Source organism: Trematomus bernacchii, unplaced genomic scaffold, assembly GCF_902827165.1.
Source record: "Trematomus bernacchii unplaced genomic scaffold, fTreBer1.1, whole genome shotgun sequence".
NCBI lineage: Eukaryota > Metazoa > Chordata > Actinopteri > Perciformes > Nototheniidae > Trematomus > Trematomus bernacchii.
In genome coordinates, this window is record NW_022987950.1 from 3,075,764 (window position 1) to 3,096,206 (window position 20,443).

At 42.6% G+C, this 20,443-nt stretch overlaps 2 protein-coding genes across 2 annotated transcripts; one reads left to right on the top strand and one right to left on the bottom strand.

Moving 5' to 3' along the window:
• Positions 1-461: 461 nt before the first annotated feature.
• Positions 462-5,992, top strand: rab33ba (RAB33B, member RAS oncogene family a). Its single transcript, XM_034115723.1, has 2 exons — positions 462-940; positions 4,864-5,992. Exons 1-2 carry the CDS (start codon positions 713-715, stop codon positions 5,353-5,355), a joined length of 720 nt encoding a protein of 239 aa, XP_033971614.1. The 5' UTR covers positions 462-712; the 3' UTR covers positions 5,356-5,992.
• A 2,021-nt stretch (positions 5,993-8,013) lies between these two features.
• zgc:113425 (uncharacterized protein LOC541425 homolog) lies at positions 8,014-11,838 on the bottom strand. Its single transcript, XM_034115724.1, has 6 exons — positions 11,497-11,838; positions 11,203-11,262; positions 10,081-10,212; positions 9,497-9,643; positions 8,942-8,999; positions 8,014-8,508 (listed from the first exon to the last, which is right to left on the bottom strand). Exons 1-6 carry the CDS (start codon positions 11,659-11,661, stop codon positions 8,399-8,401), a joined length of 672 nt encoding a protein of 223 aa, XP_033971615.1. The 5' UTR covers positions 11,662-11,838; the 3' UTR covers positions 8,014-8,398.
• Between the last annotated feature and the right edge of the window lie 8,605 nt (positions 11,839-20,443).

The following is a 20,443-nucleotide window of genomic DNA, read 5'->3' on the forward strand; positions in this document are numbered from 1 at the left end:
CTACCTTTTTATTAAAAAAGACATGAAAAACGAATGAAACAGACATGGTATTACTCTGGTCTACCCATACTATGGTTCTATGGTCTACTATGGCTCTACCTCGGGTTGAGATCAAAGACTGTATAAAGGTTGAGTCAATCTTTAAGGCCCTGATTCCTCCACTTAATTATTCCATGTAACCAGCAGATGTCGCTCTTGTTATATTCTATTTTAAACCGTCTATGCAAGAGTATCCCACTGCATTCTGCCTGGCAGGGAGTTAGCTATGTATAATGCTTATTTTTGTATACAAACCTTATACAGCCAGTCTATAATATGAACCTTTTCCTACAGATTTAATTTCTAGAATCACCTACATTTTCGGTGTATTAGTTTCTTGTAGGAAGTTTGACTTTACTGTATTTACAATGGGTCAGTGAATGCTCCAAATCTTCCTCTCGCGAGAAATCTCTACGTTGAACATGTAGCCTACGTGGCTTCACAGCTGAGGGCTGGCAGGGTTTGTTTACAGAGAGGTGAATGTACTGTTTGTAGATTGAAAACCTGAACGTGGAGTACATGCTGTGTATTCTTTAAATTGAGCTGTTCTCGAGAAAGCCTTTTATTGACCGGCGACACAGCAGCATCAGCGGGAGCGGGGCTGTGACGTTTACTTCCTGCTGCAGCTGCTGTAAACAAGCTTTCTGCCGACTCTCCGGCCTGCTGGACTGATATGGCGGAGAGCGGGTCGTCGGTTGAATTTTCCGGCTCTCTGACGAGCTCGAATCTTCCGCCGCCGAGGACCCGTATCTTCAAAATCATCGTGATCGGAGACTCGGGTGTCGGGAAAACCTGCCTCACGTACCGCTTCTGTGCCGGCAAGTTCCCCGAGAAGACCGAGGCCACGATCGGGGTGGACTTCAGGGAGAGGCTGGTGGAGATTGACGGAGAGAAAATCAAGGTGTGCCTGCAGACACGGGACCCTGTTAAAAAAAAAAAAAAAAACCTAAACGGACCAGATGCAGACCATCACTCTGGGTGTCTGTTGATGTGGAGATTATAGTACATCTCATCAAATATGTAGCTTAAGTATACAGGGAGAGCAGAAACTATCCATAACAATTTGAGTAAGAGGTTATCAGCCGGTAGATATGTCAGTTATTTTTGGTCTAACTATAGGAATATAGTGTTATATAAATCATTATTTTCTCAGGAGAACATTGGATACAACGTAATTGATCCAGTGCTCCCATGCTGGAGATTGTCCTGATTTCCAGGTTTTAAGTACTGGATATTGTTGCTGCAGTGCTTGCAAGCATTATAAAGACTTCTCATGGTTAGTGAGAGGACATCCTCCAGTATCCAAACTGAAAACTCAAGGGGAAAACAGCAGTAATGCCACTCACTGGTTGCATTGACTAACTAACAAAGACACAGCGGACACACAGGGCCTTTCCCAAAGCCGGATTAATAACTCCAGGGGCCCCTGGGCACTGAGAGCTCAGGGCCCCTCAACACGTAACAACACGCCTACCGAACATGACCAATATTTTCATTCAATCGCACACCTATTTGTCAAAAGCAGGGACGCAGCTACATAGTTCAACCAAAGTAGATCTAGCCTTTTGCCCTTTCAGTCAAACATCACAAGACAAGGATACAATGGATAAGAGCTCAAGAAGACCTAGGTAATATCACTCAAAACCTCAGAGCCGCACCCCACTTCAAATGCCAAAATATGACTGTCTGGCTGTATAAATCCACGGAGTTCTATTTTCCAACCTTGAGAGTTACAAAAGTAAAACATGTATTGAAAGTATGTGGTTGCTCAACTAAGTGAGAGAGAGAGAGAGAGAGAGAGAGAGAGAGGAAGAGAGGAGAGAGAGAGAAGGATAGAGAGAGATAGAGCAGTAGTAGAGAGAGAGAGAGAGAGAAGATAGACGAGAGAGAGAGTAGAGATCTAGAGCAGAGAGAGGAGAGAGCGAGCGAGCTCTATCTCTTCTCCGATCGAGCTCTAGCGACGGCTCTCATCCGTAGCTCGATCGCGCTAGCTCTCTACTAAATCTATCTCGAGCTGCGCTCGCAGCTGATCCTCGCTCGCGTAGCTATCTCGCCTGAGAGAGAGAGAGAGAGAGAGAGAGAGAATGTGTGTTTGTAAGACAATCCCTCAAATCAATGGATCTTACCTTTTAGAAGTGTTTCTTCCTTGCCCTTTTCTTTGCAAAGTCTTGTAAGTTCATCAAAATCCTAACATTGCTCGCTAGCTCAACAACATCCTCAGGCTCTGTGACCGTCACTGTTCCTTGTGGTTGCTGGCCTAATTCATCACGTTTAGCTTTTTTGAAAAAGCTATTTATTGTTGGGAAATGTTTTTAATGCAGCCGCCACTCTCTCTTCCTTTTCTTTCTTTTTCTTTCTTTCCGCTGCCCCGCTGGGCGTTCGGCTGCTACCGGCACCATCCCTTTAGCTCACGTGACACAATGTCAGTGTGACATGAGTGAAGGTGGGGTTGTGATTCGGCTATAGACTGCTGCCGCGTAGTAATAAAGTTGAGCGCATACATAGTGAGACGTACGGCACAGAGACGGTTTAGAAAATATATTAATTTGACCCTCTAGAAAATCTGAGTTATTTATTGCGGCGGAGAGTGAGTTTCATTTAAAACAATGTATGATGAGTGAGGTAGTGCCAACAAATACAAATAAGATGTTTTTCTCTTCTCACTGAGGGCCCTCTCTTGCTCAAGGGCCCCTGGGCACGTGCCCATTGTGCCCATATGGTTAATCCGGCCTTGACCTTTCCTATTTCCCAGTTTGGACATTCATGGGTCCTCTCCTTGTGTCTTAGTCCGCACAAGAGAGATGTGAGCCTATGAAGCGAGGAAGAGACTCGAGGAGAGAGGAGTCTAGAAAACATCCTCTCCTGCATCTACCCACACCTACAGCCCTACACTCACCTACAGCCCTACACACACCTACAGCCCTACACTCACCTACAGCCCTACACTCACCTACAGCCCTACACACACTTACAGCCCTACACTCACCTACAGCCCTACACACACCTACAGCCCTACACACACTTACAGCCCTACACTCACCTACAGCCCTACACTCACCTACAGCCCTACACTCACCTACAGCCCTACACACACCTACAGCCCTACACACACTTACAGCCCTACACTCACCTACAGCCCTACACACACCTACAGCCCTACACACACCTACAGCCCTACACTCACCTACAGCCCTACACACACTTACAGCCCTACACTCACCTACAGCCCTACACACACTTACAGCCCTACACTCACCTACAGCCCTACACACACCTACAGCCCTACACACACTTACAGCCCTACACTCACCTACAGCCCTACACACACTTACAGCCCCGACACACACATCTGGACCCCCGCTACATATCCACAGCCCCTACACACACGGAGGCTTGTAAACATGTCAAGTCTGACAATAATGCGGCTTTCACACCAGCGCTTTTCCCTTTCTAGCTCCTAGCGAGAGCTTTTCTGGTTCAGCTCCGGTTTCCCTTTTCAGCTCCCGCTCTGTTCACACCGCCCAGCTGCCGCTGCTGCGTCATGACGTCACCGTTTACATCGCTGATTTTCTCCCCAACGGAGCTCACAACAACAACAACAACGGGGGGGGACTGCGTCGGGTCGATGATCGTGTTGCTTTTAATCATACAAAGCCAGATTAAATTAAATAACGACTTCTCCAACCTTATACTTTCCTCCAGAGTGCCGTGGTTCATTGTTTATTAATGTGTTTCAGCATTTACCGACCGCTGCAGTGCTGGCTGCTCTTCCACCGGAGTTTATTCTCCCGTTAGCTCCGGGTTAGCTCACACGGCTCTAAAGTATTCACTGTCTGACTGTCACACAAGCAGCTGATACATATCCCCAGTTCCCCTTAAGTGAATGTGTGTCAGTCTGAATTGACGCTGTTTGGCATCACAACGCTGTTATGAAAGTTTCTCTGGTATAACATGGGTGATGTTAGCATAGCAACCAAAGCTAAACTGAGTACTTGCTAAGCCGTTTTCTACAGGCACATTTTACCGGCGTATTTTTCATTATGATTCTACTTGTGATAGTCGGACATGACAACCTGTGCAGCCCATGTATTGATTCCATCCGATAGCTTCTATAATAACAAACAAAACGTCTGCCTGCTCTCCACAATGATCAATAACAGCGAACGGATGGTCAAAGTAAGGTACAAATAACCAGAATCACACGAAGCCTGGTTAGTGTTGCCTGACTTTATAAAGTGTGTTTTTTTTTATAAGTGTGTGGTTGCCTTCTAGTCACTTTGCTCAGCGCTACTTCTTGTAGGCAGGCATGACGAGACTCTTCAGTCGACCCATGTTCAGGGGAGGTGGGTTTAGTTTCCTGCACGCCTCGACGTAAGAGAGACGTAAGCGACGCCGCGTCATACCTCCGAAGCTCTTGCCTCTAGACCGACAATTTTTTGGAGCTGGAAGTGAATCGCATTCCGGAGCTATGACGCGGCGCCGCTGCGGTGTGAACAGGAAAAACCGGCGCTTTTCCAGCTCCAGCTCCGAGCCGGAGCTGGAGCTGGAAAAGCGCCGGTGTGAAAGGGGCATAAGATGGAGAAGGGTTCTCTGTTAGTCCAGACCCTGCCGGCCCTGTCCATGGTGCTGAATCAGCTTTTTATTTTCTTTGTGTGAAGTTTCCTAAATGATTGAACAGATGCAACAGTGTGGCTCAATTACGTGTTTTCAATAGTTTCTGGACAACAATGGAGCTCTGTGGCACTCTGTTCTTATTGGAATTCATTTCATTCGTGATTCGGGTGCTATTAGGATTTGATTAATTTCCAAACTGTCCCCCTGCAGATCCAGCTATGGGACACTGCGGGTCAGGAGCGCTTCAGGAAGTCCATGGTGCAGCACTACTACCGCAACGTGCACGCCGTGGTCTTCGTTTACGATGTCACCAACGGCACCAGCTTCCGCAGCCTGCCGGCCTGGATAGAGGAGTGTAAGCAGCACGCTCTGGGCACGGAGGTACCCAGGATTCTTGTGGGGAACAAGTGTGACCTCCAAGACTCGGTCCAGGTGGGTACAGACGTGGCGCAGCAGTTTGCAGACACCCACTCCATGCCCCTGTTCGAGACGTCCGCGAAAAACCCAAACAGCCAGGGAGACAGAGGAAACAGTGACCATGTGGAGGCTATTTTTCTGACGGTGGCACACAAGCTCAAGTCTCAGAAGCCCCTGGTACTGAGCCAGCCCCCTGTGGGGTCAGGGGGCACCATCAACCTGAGCAAGGGGGGGACAGAGGGGACAGAGGGAGTGAGGAGCTGGGGTTGCAGCGGCGGATGCTGAGGGAGGGAGAGAGAGGGAGAACTTCAGGGCTGCACTACACCATGAAGCTTGCATCGAGTCGAGGTCTATAAAGGGAGAATGGATGCTGCACAATCAGAACACACACACACACCTCATATAGAAGAGGATCATTTATTTGCATGCCTGTGAGTTACTTTATACATGCTTTTCAGTGTTTACAGATTGATTGTGTTTGAATGCCAAAATCTATCGTGTTCATTGGAGTGATCCTGAACAAGCAGCCAAAAGCCTAACCCCTTTCCCCCATTCTGCGTTGATCTTCAAAACACAAGCAGCCACATCTAGCAGTAGGTTCCAATTCCCTCCATTTGAGATACAGAGTGGAAATATATTAGGGCTGTCAATTAATCAATTTTTAACCTGTTCAAAGTTTTCACATTTTTGGCAAGAATTAACAGTGACATCCCTAATTAAAAAAATTCACAGCTTGTTATTTTGTAGGGATGTGAAGTGTGTAATCATATTTCAAAATGAAATCAATGTCATGCTTTGGAGTAACAGAAATTGCACTGCCAATGAACACTAAGTTAGAAAATGCAACACTTGCCCAATTTCACATGATGGAAATAAAACATGTCCAGTATTCTATCCGAATACTGATAATGACTTCTCTCTACATTCCAATAATCTTCTGTTTGCATATTTATGGATAGTCAAAGCACGATCTCAACCCTGTTGATTATTACGCCGGTGTATTATAAGATTCTATACGTTAAGGTGTGATTGGGCTATGTCGTTATTGAGAGAGCTGTAACTGACTACTGCTAGCCCTGGTGGCTACAGTGTTAGCTCCATAGCTAGTCATGGTCATTGTAACAGTTAAGGTGAATCCTTAAAATCCTATCTGTATAACAGGGAGGAGGAAGTGTCACCACAAATTGTCTGAAAGAGTCATGAAAAGGGAACCTGTTAAGATAATGGAAATGAAATCAAGAGAATGTGATGATTTGCCTGTTCCCTGTTGTTTATGAATGCTATGAAAGAGAGTGGTGCAGGAATGACTCCAAAAACCTGGAAATGAGTTAGCATTTTAGCAGTTCCAGTTGCCTCAACCCAAAGATAACGATTTTAACGTGTTTGTGGTTAGAAGCCTGAAATGAGGTCTGTGGTTAACACAAGCTTAAGAGATATTCACATTTTGTTCTACGCCATAAAATACGTCGGTAAATACCCCAATGGTGATGTTTTGAAGCTTCTATGTGTCTTAAAGGTCCCATGACATGGCCATTTCTACTGATCATAATTCCATTGTTGAGGTATACTAGAATAGATTCACATTGTTCAATGTTCCAAACTCACATTGGTTTCTCATACAGCATCTCTGTATAGTATGTGTATTCACTCTCTGTCCTAAACGGCTTGTTGGAGCTCCTGCCCCCCCCCCCCCCCTGTGAGCCCAGTGTGCTCTGATTGGTCAGCTCGCTGCTGCGAGGAGCTGACAGTGTGAGCTGGCTTACTGGTGTGGTTTCCTGCTTGCTGCGAGACAGCGCGAATGGACGCGGGAAGGGGGGGGGGGGAGTGCTGAGGGGGCTGCAGCAGCCCCATCTGCGAGGCTCCACTAGCACCCGCACCCCCAAACGCGGCGCACCTACAGTGTAGTGTAAGCGCGCCACAGTTTCACACTATCACCCCCCCCCAGAAGAAAAATAGAAATCTCCAACGAGGCGTTCTGGGGCAGCATAGACAGGTCTTTTCTGTGTTAGAGTTTTACTCGCTACAGGGTGTACTTTGAGGGTTTGTGACTCTGCAGACGTAATCACTCCAAATATTAGCCACCTTTAGCTTAGCGGTGGTGATGCGCATTCATGACACAATGTAGTTTTTTAGGCCTAGCATTAGCTTTTTACTTCTAGCTATTTCAAATACGCTTAAAAATATGGGATAATCCTGCTGAACAAAACGTGTTGTAAAAGTGTGTTTGCCAAATATCAGATTTTCAAAAATATTCCAAAATCCAATCGAATAATCCCATTGCTTTTTGCGAAGGAGCCCTTGCTTACTTCCAGATGGGCCTATAAAAATACATCATCACTGCACCACTGTTTATCTAGATTATCAAACAAGACTAAAGTACAGTGTAGGCTAGCTAGTGAATCAAACATACCTCTTACAGTGTAAAAGAAGCCTACACCCACTATGGCTCCCGTATGTTAGCTTGTGATACAATATTCAGCTTTGTATGATACACGCAGACACCATTGAATCCTTCACAAGCCAAGATGCACCACAAGTTGGGCTCCATGTCATGATTGTTTGGATGTATGTTGTGGCCCCAGCTGGTCCTGTGGCCCCGCTTCTGATCACGCAGTCACATGACCTCTCAGGACTCTCAACGACCCTATCTGCGGTGGAGGACATCACGTGGGTCTTTTTCTTAGCTTCGGGTGCTGCTTCTGTTCTTCAAGTGACCTTTGTTTTATGAATGCTATCATTTCATTTGCCTTCTCTTCACTGCAGCCATCAACAACAAATACTGTATTTCTCATTGCAAATGTCCAGGAAGAAGAACATCAATGACAGAATGCTATGTGCACACTGTGAGTAATGAATTCATCTACCCAGGACAGGTAGTTGCAATGGTGTTAACGTGTGTAACCCTGCAATAAACTACCCTGAACATTTCAAAATGTGGTCATGTGTTCATTAGGGTTTTATTTATTAAATACACATAAAAAAGAATTGATACATTGAGAAGATATCTCACTTTCACACAGCACACAGGGAATTAGGCGTTTCAGGCTGGACATTTTATATATACAGATATTCAACTTGGCAAGATTCAATGAGTTTGGCTCCAGAAATGTTTAGTCAAAAAGGAAATAAAGTCTGTGCCACAGTCTAAAGTGTGTAGTCTAATCAGGGGTTTACAACATTCCAATATGACATCTTCAGTTGAGTCTTTAAATTCCCATAATCCACAAATAATAATTGTGAAGCTACATTTTAAAAACATATATACCATAACCAGCCCCTCCTCTCTGAGATGGAGACACACAGGACCAGGCTATGTAGTGTGGGGGTGTCAGGTCAGTCTGCTGTAAGGAGGCACTTTGGAGGGCCCCTCCTCATCCTCTGCTGGGCCCCGATCAGGGACCGGAGCAGGAGAGTTGAACAGCCTGTCGTCTGCCCCTGCTGGATAGAAGAACACCATCACTCACTGCTGAGAGCAGAGGGTTCCTTTAAAGAGGCCCTATTCTGCTTTTTGGGGTTTCCCTTTTTTTTTTTTCATGCCTCCATTGGACTCTTGTTTACTTCAGTAACATAATGACATCACTGGCCAGCGCTCCAACACATTGTACGTGATTGGCTTTTGGGCAGGACATCTCTAAGCAGTTGACCAATCACAACAGAGCCGGCCAGCTAACCAATCAGAGCAGACTGGGCTCTGGTTTCAGACAGAGGGTGAAAAGAGGGGCTGCAGCACAGGCAGTATGAGAAACATAAAAGGGCTTTTTGAACAATAAAGCATGGAGACATGTCCCAGTAGAGACACTACATACTGATATGAACCTGGAATTAGCAGAACAGGGCCCCTTTAAAAACAACATTCATTAATAGTTCTTACCTTGCCATCTACAAGCCATCTCTGTGTCCCCAGGGTCACACTGAGGAACCAGCGTCTCCTGCAAGAAAGACAGACAGACTGACTTTTAATTGTAGGGGGGAAAAAGCCTTTTTTTCTGAGAATGGAAAGTGAAAGTGATACATTAAAAGGCATCCAAATGGGATTTCTTATCTGACAGCAATATAAATTGGTGCAGGCAGGCATACAGTATTTGTCTAGGCAGAACTGGAAGGTTTTTTTAGAAATATATACGCAAAACAGTGACTAGTTTTTAGCTTGTTCAACCAATTCAGGGGGTTAATTTTTGCTTTATTAGCTAACTAGCTACAGCTGAAACAAGCTGCCAGCAACTGTTTACATTTTAGACGATATAATGGACAATTTCAGGCTAGAACTGAGAAGCTGCTCTGGTCTATCTCCGTCTGAAACCAAGGATGTTTGGAGATAAATGTGCCACCATGGTCAATGGAAACAGCGTAAGTATTGTGAGATCAGAAATCTTGCAAAGCAACAGTTACTCCGTTTAAAGGGATGTGTGATGACTGTTCTTCCTACCAGTCCGGTTCTGGCATCATAGCAGCGGCAGCCTGGAAGACTCCGGCATCCCACATAGGCGATGAGAGCGGAGAGAGCCATGCTGATGGTGCAGGTCAGCAGGATGGTGGCGTTCGCCCCCTTCACCATCCGATGAAGCACAAACGTCTGAGTGGAGACATAGTGTAAACATCTTGTAGGTACACTGTCTAATGGCTCTGACACACCGAGCCGAGGGCCGATATCGGACGTTGGCATAGTTTGAGTGGTCGATACGTTTCTGTCGGCCATGTTTTTTTTAGATGGGACACACATTATTTGCTAATCCCAATTTCTTTCACCCCGATTCAGCCTGTTTAATCTGCTAAATAAACCACTCTTTAGAATGGATATGATATTTGGCAGTAGGGGTGCATTCACGTTCAACTTTTTGGACAACAGTCAGCCACGTCGCAACTAGTTATTTTATGTTGGTTCGGAGTGTCAGGGCCTTTTGGTCACACAAATATTTGAACACACACTTTACCAAACACTGGGATCACCCAAAGGATATATTTTGTGGTAGTGTGCATGCATGTATGTATGTGTGTGTTAACATGCCTTACCACTTTGGGACTGTCGTGGTGGTGGAAGACCACCTTATCCTCCTCCCCGTAGGTGAGTGTCAGACACGAGTAGCCTGATATAAAAGCTGCCGCCACACAGGAGAGGCCGGCTGCTGCCACCATCACACTCACCTGCAGGGACAAGATCACAGAGTGCGCGCTTTTCTTTTTCATACTGAGAGGGTTGAGTCAGTGTACAATAGAGCTAGACAGATAAACCAGCCCAATTTATATATCTGCCAATATTAGCTTGTTGTAAATATATCGATGCTGTTGTACATGCTGGACGATAACTAACAAGAACGGCAGGAGAGAATGGTAAATAGGCTCTACGTTTTAGTCGTTTAGAAAGACATTTTAAAAGTTGGCCCACTAAACAGCACTGGCAATCTATCTAGATCAGTGTTTCTCAAACTTTTTCATACCAAGGACCACTTAACCAATAAAAAAACACTCGCGGACCACCTAACTCCACAAATATCCAAAAACACATCGTTTTTCTAGAACAGATTACAAATCGCCTGAAAGTGGTACAAACAAGTGGCAACATGTGTGACGAAGGTGTTGCGCTGGGAAACTTAAACTCGCTCCATTGCGGAGATATTCCCGCGAGAGTGCGGAAAATGTAAATGTATTTATTTATTTAAAATGTGAGATTTTACCAATACTCACACTTTGAGAAGCACTGATCTAGATCAATACATCCATTCAATGATCTACCCTGCTACACAACCAAGATAGCTCAAGATGATGAATATAGTAACCAGGTTAGCCTTCATGTTAGCAACAACAGAGCGCATGCTTACTTTAGGTGGACCAGCTATTCTCATACAACACAAGGTCTAGTCTAGATAATGTACTTTTAATGTATGGAAGAGCACAGTAAATAAATAACAAAACTTATTTTCGGGAGTTTATATAAATGTATCTGTAACTGCATCTATCTGTGCACACATTTTTTCAAATAATATAACAGGTAGGTGAACACAATGCTGAAAATGATACTTGAAAAATAAATAGAGGGTTTTATGAGATTATACATTTAGTGGTCAGTCTCAGCTTTCCTTAAAAAAGTTCACATACATTGAAAACAAGGGTGAAGGTCGGAACCCTCTCACTTACCAGCACTGAGTTTTTCTTTTGGGAGGCGAACAGTGCCAGGACACCCGGAGAGCCCAGGATCTGTGCAGGAAGACTTGCATGAATACACCGACAGGAACAAAGGCAAAGACCAGCAGCTCCAATCTCTTAGCTGAGGTTCACTCCATTATAATATTCAGGACATTTAGAGCAGACTGTAAAGTGGCGGACTGACATGTGTAAAAGATGTAACGTCATGATGAAAGTGAAGTTTACACAGGCTGCAGTGCTGCTTGAATAACTGCTATGTGTGATGATAGAGGATCCATATCTCACCAGTCCTCCCCACACCGGCGCCCTGGTGCCGCTCAGCGGGGTGTACTTTCGGGAAATAGCGTCCATGAAGCCACACACCACACAAAGACCCGCACAGGCGATCTGCAGGATACCGAGGACCAGAACGCTCTTCTGGTTGAAAATGAAATACCTGTACCGGTCCATCTCCAGGTTCGAACCCCAGAAGGGGGAACTTAGCTCGGTGTACTTTTCCCCGGTTCGGACAACGGATTCACCTAAATCAGATTCTTCCCAGAAAGGAGCACTTGTTTCCAGCTGCGGTGAGTTCCGGCTGCCGCTCAGCAGGTAGGAAGTTGGTTTCTCATTAACCTGCTGACCAGCAGCAGCAGCAGGTGGAGAGAGGGATCTGTTGCCCAGAGTTTAGACTTGCAGGCCATACCGGGCTCTACGAGTTTTAAATTTACTTTTAGACAAAAACAAACTAATTATCGGATTTGTGAGAAATAAGTTCTCATTCAAAACCGGCACTAGTTCTATATGTGGCCTGTAGAATGGGTAACATTACTTTGGTTTACGTGACATGTAAATTCCAGTTTCTTACCTGCAGATATCGGTACTGTGCGATTGTGTGGGATTACCTTTATATACAGTCTATGGGGATTACGATTACCTAATCAATGTTAGGTTAACGCCTATGGTTAAAGCCTTTATATTTGTATTTAGACTATGGTTAAAGCAATTCATCTGTGCAGGGCCTCATTTAAAACCGAAAGAAGGCGTAAAACACTTCTATGCAAACTTTGGGATATATAACAAATTTGACAGCAGAAGCTGCACTTTGTACTCTGTGAAATTGGAGAAATGTGAAACTGCGAAACCAGTAGCGGAAAGATGAAAGGAGATAAACTGTGGGGGAAAGATCAAAGATGTGAAATAAATGTAAATATTACCTTCACATATTTCATTTAAACTATTGAAAAGCACTTTCATTTTATGAAATGAATACAAATTGAGATGACCAGTATGATGGTAGGTAGTAGGTTATTGATGCCTCAGATGGGCAGATATAATACAATGTTATTCTAAATCACTTTGAAACTGTTTCTAACGGTGGTAGACATAACGTTTATCATAATGTGTATTATAATATGTTTTGATTATCACATTTTAGTTGTGCAGAACTGTTTAATTTATATTATGGTCATTTTCATACCTTCATACCTTTATCAGACACCATAAAATGGGTTGGCATTAAAATGCAATAACGATGGCTTATGACGCACAATGTCTAATTGCACTGAACTCAAAGATTTGGCATATACCAGATGTGTGAGAATGTCTACTTGGTTTTTCACATCTTTACATTAAGCTCCCTTACAAGCTGGGACGTAGAAAAAAAGCAAATCTGCATATTTCACAGAAGGCTCGTTTAGTGGTTTTGCAAATAATTAACCACTCTCTGTTTTTGTACCATTCTGCATTGAAGTACCTTTCTCTTTGCCCAGACGATCTAGCGGTCTCCTTTTTATTTACAATTAGCTGTGCAGCTTTTCCCTTCTCAATGTCCCGACAACAAACCTCCATGCAGTCGGAACCAGCCTGTTTCGGTTCAACGATGCCGGCGGTTTTGACAGTCTCTGCTTTGGGGTTCATCTGGCTGCGCTGGTTCTATGGTTGAAGGGCCAGGCTCCGGAGTTGTGGATGTCAGGGATGTGACATTGAAGTTGCTGAAGTTCAGTTTTGTTTGACTGTATTTTCTTTTCTTATGCGCTGGTTCTTCTGACATGTTTGTGATATCAATAGCTACGTTTATCTTCTAGGTTAACGGCTGACACAGAACAACGTAACAAAGAAACACATCTAAGCTTTTTTATTGGTTGTAATGTACATGGATACATTTGAATGGTGTGACAATGTTGTGTTGCGCCTGGGTGTAATTTACACCCAGGCGCAACGCATACAGGGCTTAAGTCTAAGTGGTGCACTAGCCATAACTTTAGTTTGGTCTTAACCTTCGGTTCTACGTCGGACGTAGAGTTACGACCATGTCTGACGCCCAGCTGGTGCACTCTTATATTATATTACATATTACATGTCACTTGTTAGACGCTTTTATCCAAAGCGACTTACATACTCAATACTGTGGACAATCCCCACAGGAGCAATTTGGGGTGAAGTGTCTTGCCCAGGGACACAACAACATGCTGACTGCAGTGGGGTTTGAACCTGTGACCCCCTGATCCGAACACCTACGCACAACACCTACGCACAACCCACTGCGCCACACGCCGCACTCCACTCGAGGGGCGGACTGGGACTAAAAATCAGCCCTGGAATCTGACCCAGTCCGGCCCCCATGAAATGTCAACGGGGAGTGGGTGCGCTAGTGAACTCTCAAACCTTTTTTTAATAATACTATACTACTTGAATTAATACTTAATAAATGCTGACAAGTAATACACTTTTGTTTGATCTATCATTTTTTTAAATATTAGATATTACACCTACTCTCATGTAACAATTGTTTTATTTATTTTATTGCTTGCATGAACAACACACTCAGGGTGTTTCTCAATGTCGAGGAAGGCTGTTCCAGAGCCACTATTTCAAGCATACTACGTTATCGAGTCCCGCCGAAGGACTGTTCCAATGTCCAGCATACTTGGAATTCTACCGAGCCCGGCGTACGTCGTAGCGAGAAATTTCGAGGCTGCACATGTGTAGACTCCGCGGTCTTAAAATCCCCACAATGCTTTGCGCACGGACCAATTTCCCCAAATCTGTGGCGGAAAATGTAAGGCGGGGCCTCTCATATGACGCACACCTGCACACTTGCTAGCCTGTTCCACTCTTCGTTTTCCGAATGCGAGGAAGTATTCTTGCCTCGCTTCTGAAGCAAGTGACTCGGAAGACATGTGCTACCAAGCAAGCGTACTCGACATTGAGAAACACCCACTGATGCATCCCATGGATGTATAATAAGAACTGGATACAGCGTGGGAGGCGGGGCCTCATTCATTCCTATGAGAGTTGCTCATTCGCGCATGATGATAAAATGGCCCAACTTTTGAGAGAGCGAAACGTCACAGATTACCCGGCATGCCTGAGAAGTACCCGTATGTGCGCTCATAGCGCATGCGCAACTTTAACCATGCCCCCCAAAATGCTCGTTCACATCAAGCACGTCAATTTGCGTACACGTAACAGCACCGCATGTTCATGACAGCATGGTAATGGTTTGTTATTATGATAGATTTGATATTAACGAGTTAGCTAGTAATTATGCTAATTTACACATCAATCGTTATGTACTTTTATATTACGCTGTAACAGGATCTAGTGATATCCAAGCAACAGAGCTTCATTTAGCATGAAAGAATTATTGCACTGTATATATATATATATATATATATATATATATATATGTATATATATATATATATATATATATATATATATATGTATATATATATATATATATATATATATATATATATGTATATATATATACAGTGCAAAATAAGCTTCTTAGTGCAATAAGAAGCTACAGTGACGTTAATCGACGTCGGTAATATTAACTTTATTTAATACAACATTTACGGTACAAGATTTAATCATACAGCCCATGTAGTATAATATTTTACAAATGATGAATTACAGCAAACATGTGCAATATATCCATTATTACAGCTCCGTGGGCTGGCAGTAAGGCGATATGGGTCCATTCTTATTGTACATCCATGGGTAAAGATAAACGCATGTACTAGTGCTGAACACGTAACATGAACGTGCCGGGCGGCGCGGTCCCGTGGGTTAGATGCGCGTTCATAATGCAGAGGGAAATAACTCTCAGAATAACGTTATTAGCACATTTTTACAACTTGAGGAACGAATGTTTTTAATAAGGGCTATACAAGTGTTCATACTGGGGGCTTGATCAAGCCCCCAGGAAGTGCGCCGGACTCTGATGAAAATATTCGTGCTGGCCAAACGGCGGTACCAGTGGCGTTTTTATATGTACAAAAGTGGTGGGGCACAAAAAACTTAGATGTCTATATATAAGCTTCTGCAGTGACGTGCAGTGAGGTTCATGGCTGGTGAGGCACTGGCACTGACTCTTCAGGTTTACAAACATTATATTTTGACCTAAACCAAAATATAATATTATTTTCAAAAGCTTTTTTTGTCTGATGCTTCGATTAATTTTAAACAGACAGTTCAACAAAAGGATACCCAAAAAATGTAATTTTATCATTTAAATATTGAATTGTTCTCTCTTAGTAAGATCCCATTTTCAATAAAATTGCGGTCTTACCTTGACTTGAAGATGAAGTCCATTTGCCTATCCTTCTGGACAAAAATGTCTATTACTTTTTTGTATAAGTCCTCCTTATCTTCTTGTAGTTTCAAAAGTCTATCATAAATCTAATCGATAGATTTATGATAAAAAAATTATAAAAGTAGGGTAGACATGTGGATATTATCCGGCTGAACAAAACGTGCATTTATCTAACAGGTACGTTTCCCACAGATCTTATTTCGAGCTATTTTCTAAAATCCTATGGAGAAATCTCATTGCTTTTTTGTCGAGGCAAGCCACGCGCAGCTTACTTCCGGGTTTTAGGACGCGTCACTGCAGCTCTCTCGTCTCCTCTTCACACAGCACACTTTTCGCGGCACACGTACAGCCAATCAACTCTGAATTATGTGAGATGACGTATGGTGGGGATGGCAGCTCTGTGCCCCTCTGGTCATTATTTTTTTGTCATACACATTAAATAGGAAAATACTCTGAGCATGCGCAGTGTAGTTTTTACAGTCACCGTTCACTCACAGTGAGAGGGAGGGGGCATGATCAGGTTTTGTCCCACATGGCTCTAAACAGCTCAATAGCATAGACTGTATATATAAAGCTCAATAGGCACACACTGTAGACACTAATTAGAAGAACACAGACTAAAACAGCAATGTACAGACGAATCAGATGATTAAACATGATCTTAAAATATATTTTATATATTTTTTAATTTATTTTTTGCATTTTTTGTAATCATTATTCGTAATACTTTCTGCTGACACTAGGTGGGGCTGTGCCCCACCTGTATGGAGCTAATTTCCTGCCATAACTCCACAAACAAACTAAACAGGTTTTACAAATGCCTTATGATTCACTAACAAACACAATGTGGTTTGCAAATACAAAATACCATCTACAAACTAATGAATTTAGTTTTGCAAAGAAAAAACGTATCTATCAAACAAACACATAACATTTTTCTAATAAATCATGTTTCAGAGACAAATTCAGCTTAGGTTTTACAAGTACACAACTTTTTTTTACAAGTGCACAAATTTGTTTTACAACTACAACACTTTGTTTTACAACTACAAAACTTTTTTTTACAAGTACACAAATTTGTTTTACAACTACAACACTTTGTTTTACAACTACAAAACTTTTTTTTACAAGTACAAAACTTTTTCTTCTCACGGCGGAATATTACTGCCAAAAGTCACGTGAGTGAGTCACGTGACTTTTGGCAGTAATATTCCGCCGTGGCTGGCTCATACACAGTCACACATGCTCACTCACACATGCTACACGGCAGCAGGGGGCGCTACTGAGTCCATTGGGAAGACGGGAGGTTGAGCAGAGCATGGAACAGCTCTTGCCAGTCTGATGACAGGTGTTATAGTGATAATATTATAAACAAGGTGAATTTAGCGATCACAACGAAAACAGCCAAGACACATATTGAGCCCAGAAAATAAATGTTATTAGGGGCTGTAAATATAATAAGCCTTTGTCTAAAATGGACAACATTGTAACTAAAGAGATTTAAACTATATATACAGCCAGGGGACGTTCGGGACGAATCCCGATGGGCCGGTACTGAAGTGGGCCGGTCGGATAAGTCACCCCCCCTTCCTCCCCGTCGACAATTTCCTCGCGGTATTTACTTGCGGCACCACCGAGGTGGGCCGCTTACTTGCGGTACCGAGGTGGGCCGGCGGTACCGAAGTGGGCCGGTCGAGAGTCCCGGGCTGATTTGTTGTCCCAGTCCGCCCCTGTATACAGCGATTCTGCACTCGGTCAATCAGCTGCTTTTCATTTTTATTCCTGCTATATTCAATGAGTGATACAAATATTTTTTACCACAAGTTCTTAATAAAACTGACACTGTTGGACTTGGTACTAGTTGACTGCAACCAGAAATAAAATGAAGTACTTTACTGTGTACTTTGTGAGTAATCCTCTGTCAGAGTCCCCTCCATAGTACATAATGCATGTTTTTTGCTATCTTTGATGAATGATAAAAATAAAATGTTACCATTAGTTCTTAATGAAATTGATATGGTTTGACTTTGTATTAGTAAGCCTACTACTAACAATACATTGAAGTACTTTTACTGTGTATTTTTTGAGAAATACTCTGTCAAAGTCCCCTCCTGTGAACAAAATCAAGCCACTTCTGCTAAGTTTGATGAGGGAATTCTTTTTTGTTGCCATTAGTTCTTCGTGAGATTGATCCTGTTGGACTCAGTACTACTGAAACTACCCCCACAAGTACTATGAAGTACTTATTGTGTACTTTTCCAGTAATCCTCTGTCAATGTCCCCTCCTGAGTACAAGAATGCATGTTTTTCTTTTAATAAGCGTTAAAAAACATTTCTTCCTGAGACTGATATTGTTGGACAGAGTATTTTAAGAGGATGGTAGACATGATATCAGCAATACTTCCAGTCAGTACTCCGGCAGCAGCATTTTCACACCTTGGAAAGTCTTTAGAGTCTGGCCTGGAATGGATAGCTGGTCACAAATATCCTTCAGCAAAGTAACACACTCTGTCACATGGTTGCCCTCTTATGATGCTGTTGTCTTTTAATATATAATTATTCCTCTGCCGCTAGTTCGTTCCTCGCAGATTCTTCAGTCTCATCAGCCTCATCCTTCCATCAGTCCCAGTTAACGCCTCCAGCACACTTCCAGTATCTGACTCCATATGATATTGTCCTGATGCTGTAAGGGTGATGCCCCATGATCACAAAATGACCCCTCTAGAGTGCCAAGGACCTCATATTATGTCTGTCATTAATGTTACATCACCCATTAAATCACCCAAAAAATATTTTTTTCCCTCATCAAACTTAGAAGAAGTGGCTTGATTTTGTTCTCAGGAGGGGACTTTGACAGAGTATTTCTCAAAAAAATACACAGTAAAAGTACTTCAATGTATTGTTAGTAGTAGGCTTACTAATACAAAGTCAAACCGTATCAATTTCATTAAGAACTAATGGTAACATTTTATTTTTGGGTCATTCCAGAATTGGAGGACATTTCATGTCCCCCATATAAAAAATCTAATAATCCATGCCCAAAAAGCTAAGACATGCACTTGTTGTGTTAAATATACTTGTCTTGAGACAAGATGCATATAAAGTTGTAGAAAAAGTGGTTTCAAAATATTATTTAAAATATCAAATAGCTCTCGAACACCCCCTAAAATTGCCCTTTTCTCTTGTCCCAGCTTCTTGGTGACCAACTTGCATGTCAACTATAACATTTAAAATAGGGTTTTTATTTACTTTTTTGGTATTATTCTATTGATATATGTGTCTTGTAATGGTAAAATCAATTTGTTAAATCATAAACACATTTTAAATAACAGTAATTTTGCACAGAAGGTGTGTCCCTCAACATGCGCGCAACCCTGTTACCGAAACCTTTTTAGCTTGGCAGAGGAAGTGAAAAAACTGTTTGTCGCATGACACAGTGGAAAGGACATCAGCAAGCCATGTGCTACTACCATGGGTAGACCAAAACTAAGTCCTCTCTTTTATTTGTAATATATTTCCAATCTTGTCACTCTTGAAGGAGTGTGGCACTCATACAAACGCAACCCTGTTACTCAAATTATGAGACAAAAACAAATTAATTTCAAATGTATCTTTCTTTTGTTAAATATATATAAATATAAATATAATATAAAGTGTGTCCATTCCTTGACAATAGCATTACATTGTGCAGCTAGCATTAATTCCTGAGGTAAAAGCTAAAATTAGCATTGATTTTCAACCCTGTTACTTGCAACCCTGTTACTATAATTAGAGTAACAGGGTTAATTCTTCATTGGAAAATATACATTTGATGCCTTAGCTGGGCAAATCACTTTTTTTTATGGTTTATTATCTGTTTTTCCTAAATACATAACAAAAAATAATCAAATGAAAGGTTCATTTTTCAAAAATGTTGGTGTCTAAATTGTCCTCCAATTCTGGAATGACCCTTTTATCATTCATCAAAGATAGCAAAAAACATGCATTATGTACTATGGAGGGGACTCTGACAGAGGATTACTCACAAAGTACACAGTAAAGTACTTCCTTTTATTTCTGGTAGCAGTCAACTAGTACCGAGTCCAACAGTATCAGTTTTATTCAGAACGTATGGTAAAAAATATTTGTATCACTCATTGAATATAGCAGGAAAGAAAATGAAGAGCAGCTGATTGACCGAGTGCAGAATCGCTGTATAGTTTAAATCGCTGTATAGTTTAAATCTCCTTAGTTACAATGTTGTCTATTTTAGACAAAGGCTTATTATATTTACTCAATATGTGTCTTGGCTGTTTTCGTTGTGATCGCTAAATTCAGATGCTGGATCGCTAGAAACACCGCTGTCATGATCAGGCTGGCAAGAGCTGTTCCATGCTCTGCTCAACCTCCCGCCTTCCCAATGGACTCAGTAGTGCCCCCTGCTGCCGTGGAGCATGTGTGAGTGAGCATGTGTGAGTGTGTATGAGCACAACCACGGCGGAATATTACTGCCAAAAGTCACGTGACTCAGTCACGTGACTTTTGGCAGTAATATTCCAGTCACGTGACTTTTGGCAGTAATATTCCGCCGTGAGAAGAAAAAGTTTTGTACTTGTAAAAAAAAGTTTTGTAGTTGTAAAACAAAGTGTTGTAGTTGTAAAACAAATT

Excerpts from the sequence above, each read along its gene's own strand:
- rab33ba (XM_034115723.1), top strand. The coding sequence starts at position 713 with ATGGCGGAGAGCGGGTCGTCGGTTGAATTTTCCGGCTCTCTGACGAGC. Across the intron at positions 941-4,863 it reads TTGACGGAGAGAAAATCAAG|ATCCAGCTATGGGACACTGC; the intron begins GTGTGCCTGCAG and ends GTCCCCCTGCAG.
- zgc:113425 (XM_034115724.1), bottom strand. The coding sequence starts at position 11,661 with ATGGACCGGTACAGGTATTTCATTTTCAACCAGAAGAGCGTTCTGGTC. Across the intron at positions 11,263-11,496 it reads CGCCGGTGTGGGGAGGACTG|ATCCTGGGCTCTCCGGGTGT; the intron begins GTGAGATATGGA and ends CTTCCTGCACAG. Across the intron at positions 9,644-10,080 it reads ACCACGACAGTCCCAAAGTG|ACGTTTGTGCTTCATCGGAT; the intron begins GTAAGGCATGTT and ends GTCTCCACTCAG.